Source organism: Micromys minutus, assembly GCF_963924665.1.
Source record: "Micromys minutus genome assembly, chromosome: 20".
Lineage (NCBI taxonomy): Eukaryota > Metazoa > Chordata > Mammalia > Rodentia > Muridae > Micromys > Micromys minutus.
In genome coordinates, this window is record NC_137955.1 from 25,945,832 (window position 1) to 25,961,916 (window position 16,085).

Genomic DNA, 16,085 nt, shown 5'->3' on the forward strand with positions numbered 1-16,085 from the left:
ACAGCTCCGTTTCTGAGGCAAGGGACCTGAACTATGCAAGACAAGGCAAAGTCAGCTGAGAAAACTCAAGGAAGCTGACAGCTAGCTTGCACACATCTCTTCTTTCTGCTTTTGACTGTGGATTTGGTTAAGTTCCTGCCTTGACATCTCTGCAAGGGTACACTGTATCCCGGAGCTGTAATAATATACTATAATCTGGGGGTGTAAGCCAGCAACAGGGAGGATGGTAGGCACTCTCAGCAGTACCTGTCCCAGAAGCACAGGCACCCTGGACTCTCCACTCTTGAGTTTCCTTATCAAATCGTCACACAACATAGATACAGTAAGAACATTTTACAGCTTCTGAAAGGAGGGGTTCAGAAGATGATGAAGGTCACTGGTACAGGTCACTCAGTATTCTTATAATGTGTTGTACAAAAGTAACTGAGACAAACTCTAGATGGTGATACGTCTTGAGTCCTTGCTGCCTCTCTGGAAGGAGTTCTGATTTGCTCTCTTCTAAATGCTCTAGCTGTGTACTTGGAAAGAGTAACAAAAAAAAAAAAAAAAAAAAAAAAAAAAACAACAACAACAACAAAAAACCCCTTCTTTCTATAGAGAAGGGCCATGTGTGCCCATCTGGTCCACTTCACTGTTTCTATAGCAATGATGAGAAACTGGTAAGTTTGGATTGACCTGTTTCTAGGAAATCTCAGCCCCCAACTCTGTCTCACAGAACACTCTGTTCTCTCATGAACCACTCTGTCCTTGCTGGTTTACCCTGTAAATTCCTGCCAACTGTCTTGTCCTCCCTAAAACCTGAATTCAGTCTTCTCACTCGGGGGAAAGCCTGAGTGTATTTGAATACTTCCCCTAGATCTGAATTCTGAAAACTAAGTCCAGTCAGTACCGAGTGTCCTGTGCCTCTTAATGAACAATGTCTGAAGAATATTTACCCAGATAGTGTTTCTACTTTTGATTTTTAGTCATTTAAAATGTATTTATTGGGTATTATTGATAAACTGATCATAATTAAAATGAATAATTATACATATATGGATATCTATATTTGTATATACATATGTGTATCTCCTGGATTTTACATAAATGAGATCATGAATTGGATATTATTTTATTGTATTGCATTGTTTTAAACAAAAGTGATTATGTAAAGATTCATTCACAATGTTTGTGGAAAATGCACTGTATTTCTTAGTCATAGTCTAATGTGTGCATCATTACAATTAATTTATTAAGTTTCTTACTGATAGAGTTCAGGTTATGTGTAGTTTTGTGTGGTTAAAAAATAACCGCTTATGAATGTTTTGTACACATACACATGCACACGTGCACATGCACACACACACAGAGATATGTGCTCACATATCTCTGTATAAAAACTATTTTGTTTAGGTTGGTAGCTAGAAGTTCAGTGTCTGACAGTTTTCATGTATGGTTTTATCCACATGTATAATACATTCTGGAACACTTACCTTTCCAGAGTTCATCCTTTCTATCTCCCTTATAAACTTCCCTTATTCTTTGTAAGTCTCCCTCTCATGTTAATGTGCATATGTGTTTGTGTATGTGTGTGCATGACACACACACACACAGATAGATAGATGATAGATAGATAGATAGATAGATAGATAGATAGATAGACAGACAGATAGACAATGACCCATGTGTGTGGTGTGTGTGTTTTCATGTGTGTATATGATCATGAAAATGCATACTTATATTTGTGAACAGGTATGTTGAAACCAGAGGTTGACATTAAGTGTCCTTATTTACACTATATACCCTCCTTTTTGATAGATGGTCTTTTACTAGAACTGTCACTAGACAGGAAGACAGGCAGGCAAGCAAGGCCCCAAGACCCATTTATTTTGACCTCCCTAGTGCTGGGATTATAGGTGCTTGTTTTTGTCTGTTTTGGTTTTTTGCAGTGTGAGATTTGGATTTCTACACTCACATCCACAAATGCTTCATCCACTGAACCATACCACTAGCCTTGAGGTCTGATGTTTGAAGCCAGGGGAGAGGAAGAAAGAGAATCCACCTTTCTGTTGCTTTGTTTGCCTGTGTTGTTGTTGTGTTTTGCTTCTAGGACCTCAGTGGACATGATGGTGCACAGACACTTTGGGTGGGGGTGGAATGTCCCAAAACTGGTTCCATCTGGAAGGAGTCTCACTCATGGCCACAAATGCTGCAAAACCAGCTGTCTGAGTACTCCTTAATCTACAGAAGCTGACAATAAGTTAACCATTACACTAAGACATTTGAGAAGTTTGAGAACAATAAACTGACTTTTTGTGTGTGTGTGTGTGTGTGTGTGTGTAAGAAGAGCATAGACCCCCTTTTCATATTATTTCCTCTTCATTTTGTCTCCTTAGCTGACTGTGAAATGAGCCTGCTTACACAAGAGAACGATGCTTAAACTCGGGCACAGGCAAAGCCACGTAGACAGAAAACACAGTTTGCAGAGCAGAATTCAAGGCTGTATTCTTCTGCATGCCTGGGGAGTACTAAAGCAGATTCTCTTCTGATTTGGAGCTGGACCAAGAAACCCGGCTTAAGCAGTTTGGTTTTAGACTGGAACAGGAAGATGACCAAACGGGCACGGGGCAGTGTGCTCCTTTTGTGTTGATTTACAAGTGGACAGATTTGGACTCTCCTGAGCTTGCTCTTGGGGGGATTGTGTAATACTTCCATCTTGTAATATAATTTTCACTCAGAACTGGTGGTTTAGCTTTTTTTTTTTCTTCTCCTTGTCTTTTGGGGACATAGGCTGCTAGCACATCTGTGACTCGTGAGTTAAGCAATAATCTTGGGTATTTTCCTCGAAGATTAGCTCTTGATAGACACTATTGGAGATTTCAAAAGTGGTAATGAGTTCCAGAAATGGCAATAGGATACAGATAGAGAAGTGATGGTGAAGGTATCATATTGTAAGTTTGTGAATAGGCATGTAAAATGTTCATTGTGTATGTCACTATAAAGTGCTGTCATTCACCTAAGGTCCTTACATTCCATTTTAGAATTATTTGGGGACAGCAAATAAGATTTTGAGGCTATAGCACAGGTTAAATATTAATTCTCCCCCTTCTCTTTCCACTCTAGTTTAGGAGCATGAAACAATGTTTACTGGGAAGAGATGGGCAGGGACAAGCCAAGGGTAAAAGGGCAATTGGAAGAACAACTTAAGACTCTTTGCTTTTTAACCACTTGTCAAGGCCACAGACAGTGCTTTGCGATAGAGGCTTACAGGGTTCCTTAGTGGGGCAGAGCTCTCTGGTTGTGCAGCTGGTGCCTGAGCTTTACATGTTCTGCAAATGGCCACACATTGCAGTTGGCTTCTAGTGAGCTTCTTTCTCCTTGAGGTTCTTCTCTTGGAAGCTGCAAAAATCCTGACTATATCTAATCTGGGTAAGTTCTTCCTGGGAACATAGAGTCTTGTGAGATTGTGATGCCTGGGTTATCATGTTTCATAAAAATGGCACATAGTTGACCATGCATGAGACTTTTCTATTTAGGTGTAGACAGAACCTGGGGGAGGGGCTCTGGAGTATGTGCAATGTGGTGCTCCGAGGGAACTCTACCCAAGGATGAGAGCAATTGCAGATGGTGGTATCGTGTGAGGTTACAGGAGGTGGAATGGGGGTTCACAAGAAAGGCTTATTTACTGGGACTTTAGGTTGTGAGTAAATGGGAGGCAGATTTAGTCAAAGTTATCAGCTTATTAACCCAACAAAAGAAGCAATGAACATTTTTCTGGGGAGGCTGGCATTCATAAACATTTTTGTTTTCAAATGATGTTCTTCTTTTGTATAAGTATCCAGGCACCAAAGTCTGTGTGTCTCCAGGATATTATCTTATTCCAGGAACTGATACGTTGCCCTTAACACCACAAATGTTCTTGTCCCATGGTTTTGTCTGGGGCTCATGATAACAGGAGCTTCATGTACATGGGTCACTGCTAAATGTCCTGCGCTTGGTAGGAGAAATATATTTTAGTACCAACACATAACAGGTCATATTAAACCCATATATAGGCTTTGTGAAAACATTTTTCTTTTGGGTTTGGATTTATAGATAATAGGGTGTGACCTAAGAATCCAGGCAAGAAAGGACACAGACATAATTGTATGACAGAGGTGGTGACGGTGTTATCCCACTGTGCCAGGGAAGAGTTTTAGCAGAAGTTACCCTCAGGCTTCTGCAGAGGACCACAAACTCTTCATTCCTAACCTGTGATCATAATTCACTCATAATGGATATTACCCAAAAGCCAAATTCTCTGGCATTTTATTGCAAAGCTATCTACACTCTGGATTTAACCATGAATAAATAGTAAGTTAACCTCTACTGGGCTTGCTTCACTGCTTCTAACTCTTTCATTTGGATGACAATTTTATGGAAATCAGAGGTTTTCTTTTAACTGCTGCAGAAGTAATCATTATATATGCCTGGGGTCAAAGATTTACCTGAGTCTTAAGCCCAAGGATTCTAGAACATTCTCAATGGCAGGGGCAGAACATTCAAAGACTTACCTTAAATTTCTAAGCGGTGAATATTAGGAATATTTTCTATCAAGGTAAAACTAAAAAGATGAGTGAGTGTCTTCAGGAGGATTCTATGATCCCTGATGTGTTTTAACCACTTTCTCAACATTTTCAAAGATGGATAGGTCTTATAATTCTGTAATTTATGGCTCAAGTGTTATTTAAGTTTTGTTTGTCTAGGGTACAAGAATGCCAAAAGTTAAAAGTGTTCCTGTATAAGGGGTGATCATTTTCAGCTGTTGTCAAATGACAGAGTAGTACCCTCAGAGCACTTTCAGGAATGGAGCCCACGGAGCCCAGTGCTGGAGAGAAATACAGACTATAGATATGGTCTTGAGCCTTCTACTCTGCTCTTGTTAAAGGTCAAAGGCACGGCTGCCTCTTGCAGGAATACAACTCACCTTTCTAATGTTGCACGAAAATTCTTATGGAGTAGTTTTAGAGTGGGGGCTTGCACACTAGGGCTAACAATTCTGACTCCACATTTTATCAGCTTTTAAAAATACTCCTTTTTTTGAGATTATAATATAATTACATCATTTCCCCTTTCCCTTTTCTCTCTCCAAACGTTTGCAAATACATGTCCTTGTTCTCTTTTAATGCTAGGGTCTTGTTTCTAACTATTTGTAGCCACTTGCACACATGTGCATGTATATAAATATATATTACTAAATATAACCTGCTCAGGCTGTATAATATTGCTTTTATGTATGGTTTTAGGGATAACCATTTTCTACTGATTGGATAACCAGTTGGTATGTTCTTCTCTGGGAAAGACTATATCTCCTACTCTCAGCATTTCTTCGTTGACTTTGTGTGTGTGTAGGGTTGAAGTCTTCTGGGATTTCCCATATCTACTTTAGCATGTCTTTGTCTCTATCCTTGTTTGACTCATATTTAGGCAGTCTTGCTGGTAAGACTTTATGAGTTTAGCTTCTGATATTCCTAGGAGACACAACACCGGATCAAACTTCATGTTTAATCACTGGCCACTCTGCTCCTCTTCTGCAATGATCCCTGAGCTACAGGTGCAAAGGTTGCTTTATTCAGCTGCTTTCACACTGGGTGTCTGAGGTAATGATGGCTAGGACCCCAGATCTTGATACTTCATTTTCCTTTCTGTCCTTACTGGCTTGGCTTTGAAATTCTCAGCATTTCTCTGGAAGAACTCTTGCTCACGAGCATCCATTAGAATGGCTGTCTCACTGGGTAGTCCTCAGTCTGATGAGATCAGGAGGACACCCCGGGTGTGGTGGCTTCTATCTGAGCTGTGTTCAGACAAAGCAAATGGGAATGGAAGGAGTGATTCGCTCAGCAGATACATTCAGTTTCCCTGGCTTTTTGGCCCTGATTTAATCATTATGGTTCTTTCAGCACCATATACTCTGACCTCTCTCAGCTTTTGTTTTAAAATTTCAATTTCTTCTTTCCTGGGCTTGAAACACATATTGTAAAGAAATTGTAGGTAAGGAAAAGACATTGGTGTGATGATATTTATTCCTTTCCTGAAGAGCCTCTTTGTTTAGCAGCCCAGGATTGCTGCCAAATTCATGTTATCTCAGTTTCTCATACATCTTTTTTTTTTTTTTGACTACTTCAGGGTCGTTAAGGCCCCATAGCAACCCTTGATGACTTTATTTAAAAGGGTATAAACTCAGGTCCAAGCAGAGAAACTTATTAAGCGGAGGCTCCATATCCTCTATCCCTATGGAATTTCTTTCCCTAATATTTTAGAAACTGCATCTCTATTCTCACCAATAACATAAAATTCCAGAGTAAGTTATTGTTTATCATATCACAATGCATTTTTCATGATTATAGTAATTTTTTGAACCCAGTGATGGCAGTGATGAAAAGATATAGTGGAAAACACACATGTACCATAGGATGAAGAATGTCAAATTTTTAAAGATGATATTTATTTTTATTTTATATTTATGAGTGTTTTGCCTGCATGTATGTTAGTGTATTATGCACATGGAAAACCTGTAGAGGCCAGAGGAAGGTGTTGAATCTCCTGAAACTAGAGTTTCAGATGATTCATTGTGAGGTATCACATGACTTCTGAGAACTGAACCCAAGTCCTCTGTGAGAACAGCAAGTGCCCTTAACTGCCGAACCATTTCTCTAGGCCAGATCAGATCATCAGATCTTTGGTGAAAGATTGCTATTGGCCAAAGCCCTGGGTTTGTGTCTTGGATATTACCTACAAGGTAACTGAGGGTATGGGAGAGATGGTGTCCACTTCGGCATCCAGAGGAGTTCTGTGTTTTTACAATTAGTTTGGGATTTTTTTTATGTCATCTATCTATAGTAATCAGAACCATTTTCTACAAAATGAACTTTATGTATTGTTTCTAGGTGCAAGCCATTATATAATGATGAACCGCGTGTCACAAATTCTTCATGATGGTGGCCACAATGTGACCAAACTTCTTTATGAAAGTGAATTTATCCCAGGTAACTTTAAGAATCAATTATTATTATAGTAAACGACTTAAATAATGAATGATAGCTTTTGTATAGAACTGCTTAACAAAAGTTTTGTATTTGGCTTTATTGAAAGTTAAATTAAGGTGTGTGAATATGTATGTAAGTTTTATAGTAGCTGCATGCTACACTTGTGTATTTTATTCACTTTCTCATATAGGTTGACTATGATTTCAGTATGTACCCTGAACTTTAATCTTCTAGAATCAGGGTTTTTGATGTAATGGTGTTGAATAATTACTCGTCCATAAGAAGCAAGCTGAGTAAAATCTGACTGGCCTATGAAGGTAAACACTTGGAAGAGAACTACATTGTCTTCCCAGGGGTGGATTAGTCCTCAGCTGGTAGGTGTTTATAAAAAAATAATCCTGCCATTCCCTGGATGCTTTCTTCTCTTTTGTCTTGTGACTTTTGTACCTACATGTGCCACTTTTGTGTTATGATGAGGTGAAAGCCTATCAAAGACTATTCAGGTGACTCTACCCAACCTTGGTTGGTCACTCTTTAGAACTATGAGCAAAATAACTGTTTTAATTAACTTTTTAATTAACTATTTACTAAAAAAAAAACTACTTTTAATTTATGTATATTTGTGTGTGATTGTATGTGAGTTTTTGCATGTGAGTCCAAGAGCCTGAGGAGGCCCAAAGATGTGGTTGGATCACTTGGACCTTGAGTTAACAAGCAGCTATGACTTACCTGATGTGCGTGTTGGGAACAGAACATGAGTTTACTGCAATAGTAAAGCTTTGAGCTGTTGGGCCATCTCAATAAAAAATTTTAAAATATAAATTAACTAATATTAGATATTTTGTTATGGTGGCAAAAATAGATTAAATAACGTATTACTTGAGTGTTGCTCATAGTAATCACTACCCATTATTATCAATCATTTTGAGAGGTTCTTATGTCAAGTGTGTCTGAAAGGAGTGTTGAATGGATGTATCCTATCATACCTAGGACTTTTAAAAGAAGATATATATATCTTCATGAGGATGTCTCCAACCTACCCATCCCACCAGACCTCTAAATTCCCTGGGTTCTCCAGTCTCTTGAGGGTTAAGTGCATCTCCTCTGACTAAGCCCAGATCTGGCAGCCCTCTGCTGTATATGTGTTTAGGGACTCATATTAGCTAGTGTTTACTGCCTGGTTGGTGATCCAGTGTCTGGGAGATCTCAGGGGTCCAGGTTAATCAAGACTGATGGTCCTCTTATAGGGTGGCTCTCCTCCTCAGCTTCTTTCAGCTTTTCCCTAATTCAACCACAGGAATCAGCACCTTCTATTGGTTGGTTAGGTGCAAATATCTGCATCTGATTTTTTCAGATACTTGTTGGGTCTTTCAGAGGGCAGTCATGATAGGTCCTTTTCAGTGAGTGTGCCATAACCTCAGTAATAGTGTCAGGCCTTGGGGCCTCTCCTTGAGCTGGATCCCCTTTGTGTCCTGTCTCTGAAACTTCTTTTTGTATGCAGGCTAGGACATGTTTGTGTAAGGATTACCAGACAATTTTTATCTTTCTAGTAGGCTGGTGCTTATTTGTAGTGGAGATTAAGTAAAACAGGAACAGAAACAAAAACAAATAAACAAACATAAAAAAACAGATATAGAAATGTGATGAACTCCCGGATTTAGAGTTCATTTTTCAGATTTGAATGCAGGTCTTTCATTCTCTAACAGCATAGTTCACTATAGTCCAGAGGAACTAAATGCATAACAGTTTCATTCATAAGAGCAGCAGGAACACTTTCTATCCTAAGTGGAAGGGTGTGTCTACTTCTTCTACCCATGTTCTACCTGGGGAAAAGATGCATAAAACTCCCACTGCTCAAGCAGTGGAAATGAATGGGGGTTTACACTTCCAGACCAAGGCCAGACCCACCCCAGCCTCATCTGGACAGGCAGCCAGTTCAGGTACCTGGGAGCTTGGAAGAGCAGCAGGAACTTTCCATTCTAAGCAGAAGGGAAGGATCCACAGGAGAGACAGGCTCCATGCAGAGACAAGGCAATCACCTATAATCACAAATAACAAGATGGCAAAAGGAAAGCGAACGAACCTAAGCAATGGAATACAAGATAACCTGGAAACATCAGGACCCAGCTCTTCCACCACAGCAAGTAGTGGATTGCCAAACACACTAGACAAACAAGACTCAGGCTTGAAATTATACTTCATGATGATAATGGAGATCTTCGAGAAGCACATGAATAAGTCCCTTAAACAATTAAAGGAGAACCAGGAAAAATCACCTAAAGAACCACAGGAAACACAACCAAACAGATAAAGGACTTGAAAATGGAAATAGAAACAATAAAGAAAACACAAAAAGAGACAACCCTAGAGATTAAAAACAAAAAACAAAAAACAAAAAACAAAAAAAGAAAGCAGGACTTGCAGACGCAAGCATCACCAATAGACTAAAGAGATGGACTAGAGGATCTCAGGAGCCAAAGACAACATAGAAAACATCGACAAAACAGCCAGAAATGATGCAAAAACCAAAAGGTTCCTAACACAAAATGCCCAGGAGATCCAGGACACAATGAGAAGACCAAACCTAAGGATAGCAGGTGTAGAAGAGGGGGAAGAATATCAATTAAAAGACACAGTAAATATCTTCAACAAAATCATAAAAGAAAACTTTCCTGCCCTTAAGAACAAGATGACCATGAGCATAAGGAAGCCTACAGAACTCAAAATAAATTGGCCCAGAAAAGAAACTTCTCCTGACACATAATAGTCAAAACACCAAATATTCGAAACAAAGAAAGAATTCTAAAAGCTGTAAGGGAAAAGGGCAAGTAAAATATAAAAGCAGACCAATCAGAGTTACAGCAGACTTCTAAACAGAGACTGTGAAAGCTAGAAGATCCTGGACAGACATCATACAGACCCTAAGAGAACACAAGTGTCAGCCCAGGATGCCATATTCAGCAAAACTATTAATCACCATAGGTGGAGAGACCAAGATATTCCAGGACAAAAGCAAATTTACAAAATATATGTCCACAAATCCAACACTACAAAGGATGATAAGTGGAAAAATCCTACACAAGGAAGGTGTCTTAGTCACGGTTTTTATTCCTGCACGAAACATTATGACCAAGAAGTAAGTTTGAGAGGAAATGGTTTATTCAGCTTACACCTCCATATCGCTGTTCATCACCAGAGGAAGTCAGGACTGGAACTCAAGCAGGTCAGGAAGCAGGAGCTGATGCAGAGGCCATGGAGGGACGTCACTTACTGGCTTGCTTCCCATGGCTTGCTCAGCCTGCTTTCTTATAGAACCCAGGTCTACCAGCCCAGGTATGGCACCACCCACAGTGGGCTGGGCCCTCTCCCCTTGATCACTAGTTGAGAATATGCCTTACAGCTGGTTCTCATGGAGGCATTTCCTCAACTGAGACTTTTTTCTCTGTGATAACTCCAGCTGTGTCAAGTTGACACAAAACTAGCCAGTACAGAAGGAAACTACACCCAAGGAAAAGCAAAGCAATCATCACACAAAAAGACAAAAAGTAGATAAGCACACCAACATAAGTCTACCGCTTACAACAAAAATAACAGGAAACAGAAATTACTATTTCATAATTTCTCTTAATATAAATGGACTTAACTCCCCAATAAAGAGACATAGACTACCAGACTGGATACATAAACAGGATCCAACACTTTGCTACATACATAAAACTCATCTCAGAGACAAACACAGACACTACCTCAGAGTAAAAGGCTGGGAAAAAAACTTCCAAGCATATGGGCCCAAGAAACAAGCTGGAGTAGACATTCTAATATCGAATAAAATAGATTATCAGCCAGAAGTTATCAAAAAAAAAATAAGTAAGAACACTTTTTACCCATCACAGGAAAAATCTATAGAGACGAACTCTCAAACTTGAACATCTATGCTCCAAATACAAGGGCACCCACATTTATAAGAGTAATTCTACTAAAGTTCAAAGCATATATTACACCACACACAATAATAGTTGGCAACTTCAACACCCCACTCTCATCAATTGACAGATCATGGAGACAGAAACTGAACAGAGAAAATGAAACTAGCAGAGGTTATGAACCAATTAGAATTAACAGACATCTACAGATCATTTTATCCTAAAACAAAAGAATATACTTTCTTCTCAGCACGTTATCATTATGAGTGAGGTAGCCCAATCACAAGAGAACACACATGGTATGCATTTACTGATAAGTGGATATTAGCCCAATTACTCAGATTACCCAAGATACAATTCACATAAAGCTCAAGAAGAAGGAAGACCAACACATAAAATTTTCAGTCCTTCTTAGAAGAGGGAACAAAAATATTCATAGGAGAAAATACAGATACAAAGTGTGGAAAGAGAATGAAGGAAAGGTCATCCAGAGACTGCCTCACCTGGGGGTCCAGCCTCTATACAGCCACCAAACCCAGACAATAATGTGGATGCCAAGAAGTGTATGCTGACAAGAGCCTGATATAGCTCTGTTCTGAGTGGCTCTGTCAGAGCCTGACAAAGATAGAGACAGATGCACACAACCAACCATTGAACTGAGAACAGGGTCTGGAGGAGGTAGAGAAAGGACTGAAGAGGCTGAAGTAACTTGCAACCCCATGAGAACAAAAAGATTAACCAACCAGAACTCCCAGGGATTAAGCATACACATGTAACGATCTATGGCTCCAGCTGCATATGTAGCAGAGGATGGCCTTGTTGGGCATCAGTGGAAGAAGCCCTTGGTCCTGTCAATGCTCGATACCCCAGTGTAGGTCAATCTTAAGACAGTGAGGTGAAAGGGGGTGGCTGGGTAGGTGTGTGAACACCCTCACAGAAGAAGGAGAAGGAGGATGGGATAGGGAGTTTCAGGAGGGAAAAGGTGAAAAAGGGATAACATTTAAAATGTAAGTTATAAAATCCAATAAATAATATAAAAATGTCTAATTTATGATCCCATTTGTGTAAAATCCAGAAGATACAAACTAGCCTAGTGACATTATTTACTGACCACCAAAATCTCTTAGGAAATGGATGGCCAACAGCATTTTTTTTTTGTAATGGTAAATCTTTATTGTGTTCAGATATAAAATATATGTAAATATAGATATTCATATTATCTATTATCTATTTTATAATTATCTATTTTATTTATGATAAGTGTGTTGATAGTAATGCAGGAAAATACTTTACAAAATGAAATCTAAAGGAATAATAGACACATCTGCTTTGCATTTTAGATGACTTAAAAACAAAAGTAGAATCTCTATCTGAGCAAAATGTTCTTCACACATTGTTCATTAGGAGACACAGGACACTTGGTACTAACTGGACTTAGTTTTTAGAATTCAGATTATGGGGGAAGTATCCAAATTCACTCAGGCATGTCCCTAGAGTGAGAAGATTGAATTCAGGTTTTAGGAATTTACAGGCCAGCTAGGACAGAGTGGTTCATGAGAGAACAGAGTGTTCTGTGAGACAGAGTTGGGGGCTGAGATTTCCTAGAAACAGGTCAATACAAACTCTCCAATTTCTCCTCATTGCTCCAGAACTGGTGAAGTAGAATGATAGCCTAAGGTCATATGCTTGATTCAATTATTGATATTTTCAATACAGAAGAGATTCTATTGGCTAGAGGCACTTCACATTGTGATTGTGACTCCTCTCTCATGTCTCTCCCTGCCTCCCTTCCTTTCTCCCTCCCTTCCTTTCTCCTTCCCTCTGTCTCTGTCTCTGTCTCTCCCCGCACCCATCTATCTGTTTCTCTGTTATATGTGTGAGAATTCTGATATTTAAGGACAAAAGCATATTTTAATTTTTGTAGATGCAACAGTATTGAATCAACTTTACCTTCCATCATGAATTAAACTTTTATTTATTATTTTTTCCTTTTTTCATATGTTTATTATATACTCTGTATTTAGATTTGAGATGTTATCTCTTTGCCCCACCCTGCTCCCATCTCCCCTACCCTCCCAGTTGCCTTTACAAAAGTACACTTCCTTCTGATCCACCTCTCCACCCCATTGCTTTATCATTCCCCTAAATTGGGAAGTACCTTCTCTGGAACAAAAGCCTCTTCTCACATTGATGCCAGACACTGCTATCTTTAGCTACATACACAACTGGATCGATAGGTCTCTTTTGATGTGTTGGATTCGGTTTGCAAGAATTTTATTGAGTATTTTTGCATCAATGTTCATGAGAGAAATTGAGCTGAAGTTTCTTTGTAGTGTTTTTGTGTGCTTTAGGTATGAGAATAATTTCACCTTTGAAGAATGAGTTGGGTAGTGTTGCTTCTGTTTCTAATTTTTAGAATATTTTGGAGAGGACATACATTAGGTATTCTATAAAAGTCTGATAGAATTCTCTATTAAACCCATCTGGTCCTGGACTTTTTTTGGTTGGGAGGCTTTTGATGGCTGCTTTTATTTCTTTGGGTGTTATGGGACTGTTTAGATGGTTTATCTGATCTTCATTTAACTTTGGTATCTTGTATTTGTCTAGAAATTTATCTGCTTCCTCCAGATTTTCCAGTTTTGTTGAGTATAGGGTTTTGTAATAGGACCCAATGATTTCTTGAATTTCCTTGGTTTCTGTTGTTATGTCTCCCCTTTCATTTCTGATTTTGTTAATTTGGATACTCTCTTTTTGCCCTCTAGTTAGTCTGGATAAGGGCTTATCAATCTTGTTGATTTTCTCAAAAAAAAAAAAAAATAAATAAATAAAACAGCTCTTGGTTTTGTTGATTCTTTGTATAGTTATTTTTGTCTCTATTTGGTTAATTTCTGCTCTGAGTTTAATTATTTTCTGCCGTCTACTCCTCTTGCGTGTATTTGCTTCTTTTTGTTCTAGAGATTTCAGATGTGCTGCCAAGCTGCTAGTGTATGTTCTCTCTAATTTCTTTTTGGAGGCACTCAGAGCTATGACTTTTCCTCTCAGTACTGCTTTCATTGCATCCCATAAGTCTGGGTATGTTGTGGCATCATTTTCATTAAATTCTAAAAAATCCATAATTTCTTTCTTTCTTTATTCCTTGACCCTGTTATTATTGAGCCAAGCATTGTTCAGTTTCCATGTGTATGTGGGCTTTTTGTTATCTTTGTTGTTATTAAAGACCAGCCTTAATCCATAGTGATCTGATAGGATTCATGGGAGTATTTCGATCTTCTTGTATCTGTTGAGGCCTGTTTTGTGACCGACTATATGGTCAGTTTTGGAGGAGGTACCATGAGGTGCTAAGAAGAGAGTATATTCTTTTGTTTTTGGATGAAAAGTTTTTTTTTTTTTTTCTGTAAAATGAGAGATGAAGTTGCAAAACAAACTTGAAATTGTCAGAAGTGAAACCTCAGTACAGGCTGAGCAACTGTGACCGGGAACAGATCTTAGGAACTTCTGTTCCCACCCGGAGACGACTTCAGGACGCAGAGCAGAGCCTGGCCCAACTGCCAGCCGGAAAGGCGGCTTGTACAGGCTGAGCAACTGTGACCGGGAACAGATCTTAGGAACTTCTGTTCCCACCCGGAGACGACTTCAGGACGCAGAGCGGAGCCTGGCCCAACTGCCAGCCGGAAAGGCGGCTCGTACAGGCTGAGCAACTGGTGAGTGGGAGACCTAGGCTGCGGGGGAGCAGAGGGATCTCTGCGGAGTGCACACGGAAAGGGCACCCCCTGCCCTGACCTGCCCTGTCCTCCCCAATCCAGTGACCGGGAACAGATCTTAGGAACGTCTGTTCCCACCCGGAGACGACTTCAGGACACAGAGCAGAGCCTGGCCCAACAGCCAGCCGGAAAGGCGGCTCGTACAGGCTGAACAACTGGGACCGGGAACAGATCTTAGGAACTTCTGTTCCTACCCGGAGACGACTTCAGGACGCAGAGCGGAGCCTGGCCCACCTGCCAGCCGGAAAGGTGGCTCTGAGAGGCTGAGCATCTGTGACCAGGAACAGATCTTAGGAACGTCTGTTCCCACCCGGAGGCGACTTCATTACGCAGAGCGGAGCCTGGCCCAGCTGCCACCCGGAACCTGGGCTGCCGGGGAGTAGAGAGATCTCTGCGGAGTGCACACGGAAAGTGTACCAGGGACACAGACCAGATACAAGGGAAAGGCAAGAACATATCACTGACAACAAAATGGCAAGAGAAAAGAGAAAGAGTATATCCCAAGGAAACCAAGACAATCTAGCAACACCAGAACCCAGCTCTCAGATATTAGCAAACATCGGAATTCCAAACACTCCAGAGAAAGAAGACACAGACCTGAAATCATGCCTCAAGACGCTGATAGAGTTACTTAAACAAGAAAGGGAGGAAAAGCAAAAAGATTCAGAAGCTTTTAAAGAAGAAACAAGAAAAACACTCAAAGAACTCAAAGAACGAGACGAAAACAGAACCAAAGAAATAAAGGAATGGAAGAGGGAAATTAAAACAGAAATTGACACAATAAAGAAAGCGCTAAAAGAGATAACCCTAGAGTCAGAACACCAAAAAAAGAAATCAGGAGTCACAGAAGCAAGCATTTCCAACAGATTACAAGAGATCGAGGAGAGAATCTCGGGGGCAGAAGACAACATTGCAAACATAGACAAAACAGCCAGAGAAGATGCAAAAAACAAAAAGCTCCTAACCCAAAATGTCCAGGAAATACAAGACACAATGAGAAGACCTAACCTAAGGATAATAGGAATAGAAGAGGGAGAAGAGTATCAACTAAGAGGCACAGTAAATATCTTCAACAAAATCATAGAAGAAAACTTCCCTACCCTCAAGAATGAGATGACCACGAGCATAAAAGAAGCCCTCAGAACTCCAAATAGGTTAAACCAGAAAAGAAATACCTCCCGACACATAATAGTAAAAACATCAAGTGCCCAAAGTAAAGAAAGAATACTAAAAGCAGTAAGGGAAAAAGGTCAGGTAACATATAAAGGCAGACCAATCAGACTCACACCTGATTTCTCAACAGAGACTATGAAAGCTAGAAGAGCCTGGACAGACATCATGCACTCCTTAAGAGAGCACAAGTGCCAGCCCAAGCTGCTATACCCAGCAAAACTATC

General features: G+C 39.9%; 1 protein-coding gene across 2 annotated transcripts in view; it reads left to right on the top strand.

Annotated features, from left to right (window-relative positions):
• Nucleotides 1-3,314: 3,314 nt before the first annotated feature.
• Nucleotides 3,315-16,085, top strand: part of LOC308433491 (UDP-glucuronosyltransferase 3A2-like) — a gene marked incomplete at both ends in the record, with an annotated part of 34,276 nt that continues 21,505 nt past the window's right edge. The window contains 2 exons of one of the 2 annotated variants that reach the window (XM_080933578.1): nucleotides 3,315-3,408; nucleotides 6,906-7,004. In XM_080933578.1, the coding sequence (XP_080789704.1) occupies nucleotides 3,315-3,408; nucleotides 6,906-7,004 (193 nt within the window). The remainder of the gene's footprint in view (nucleotides 3,409-6,905; nucleotides 7,005-16,085) is intronic. The other variant, XM_080933579.1, reaches the window with a different exon arrangement.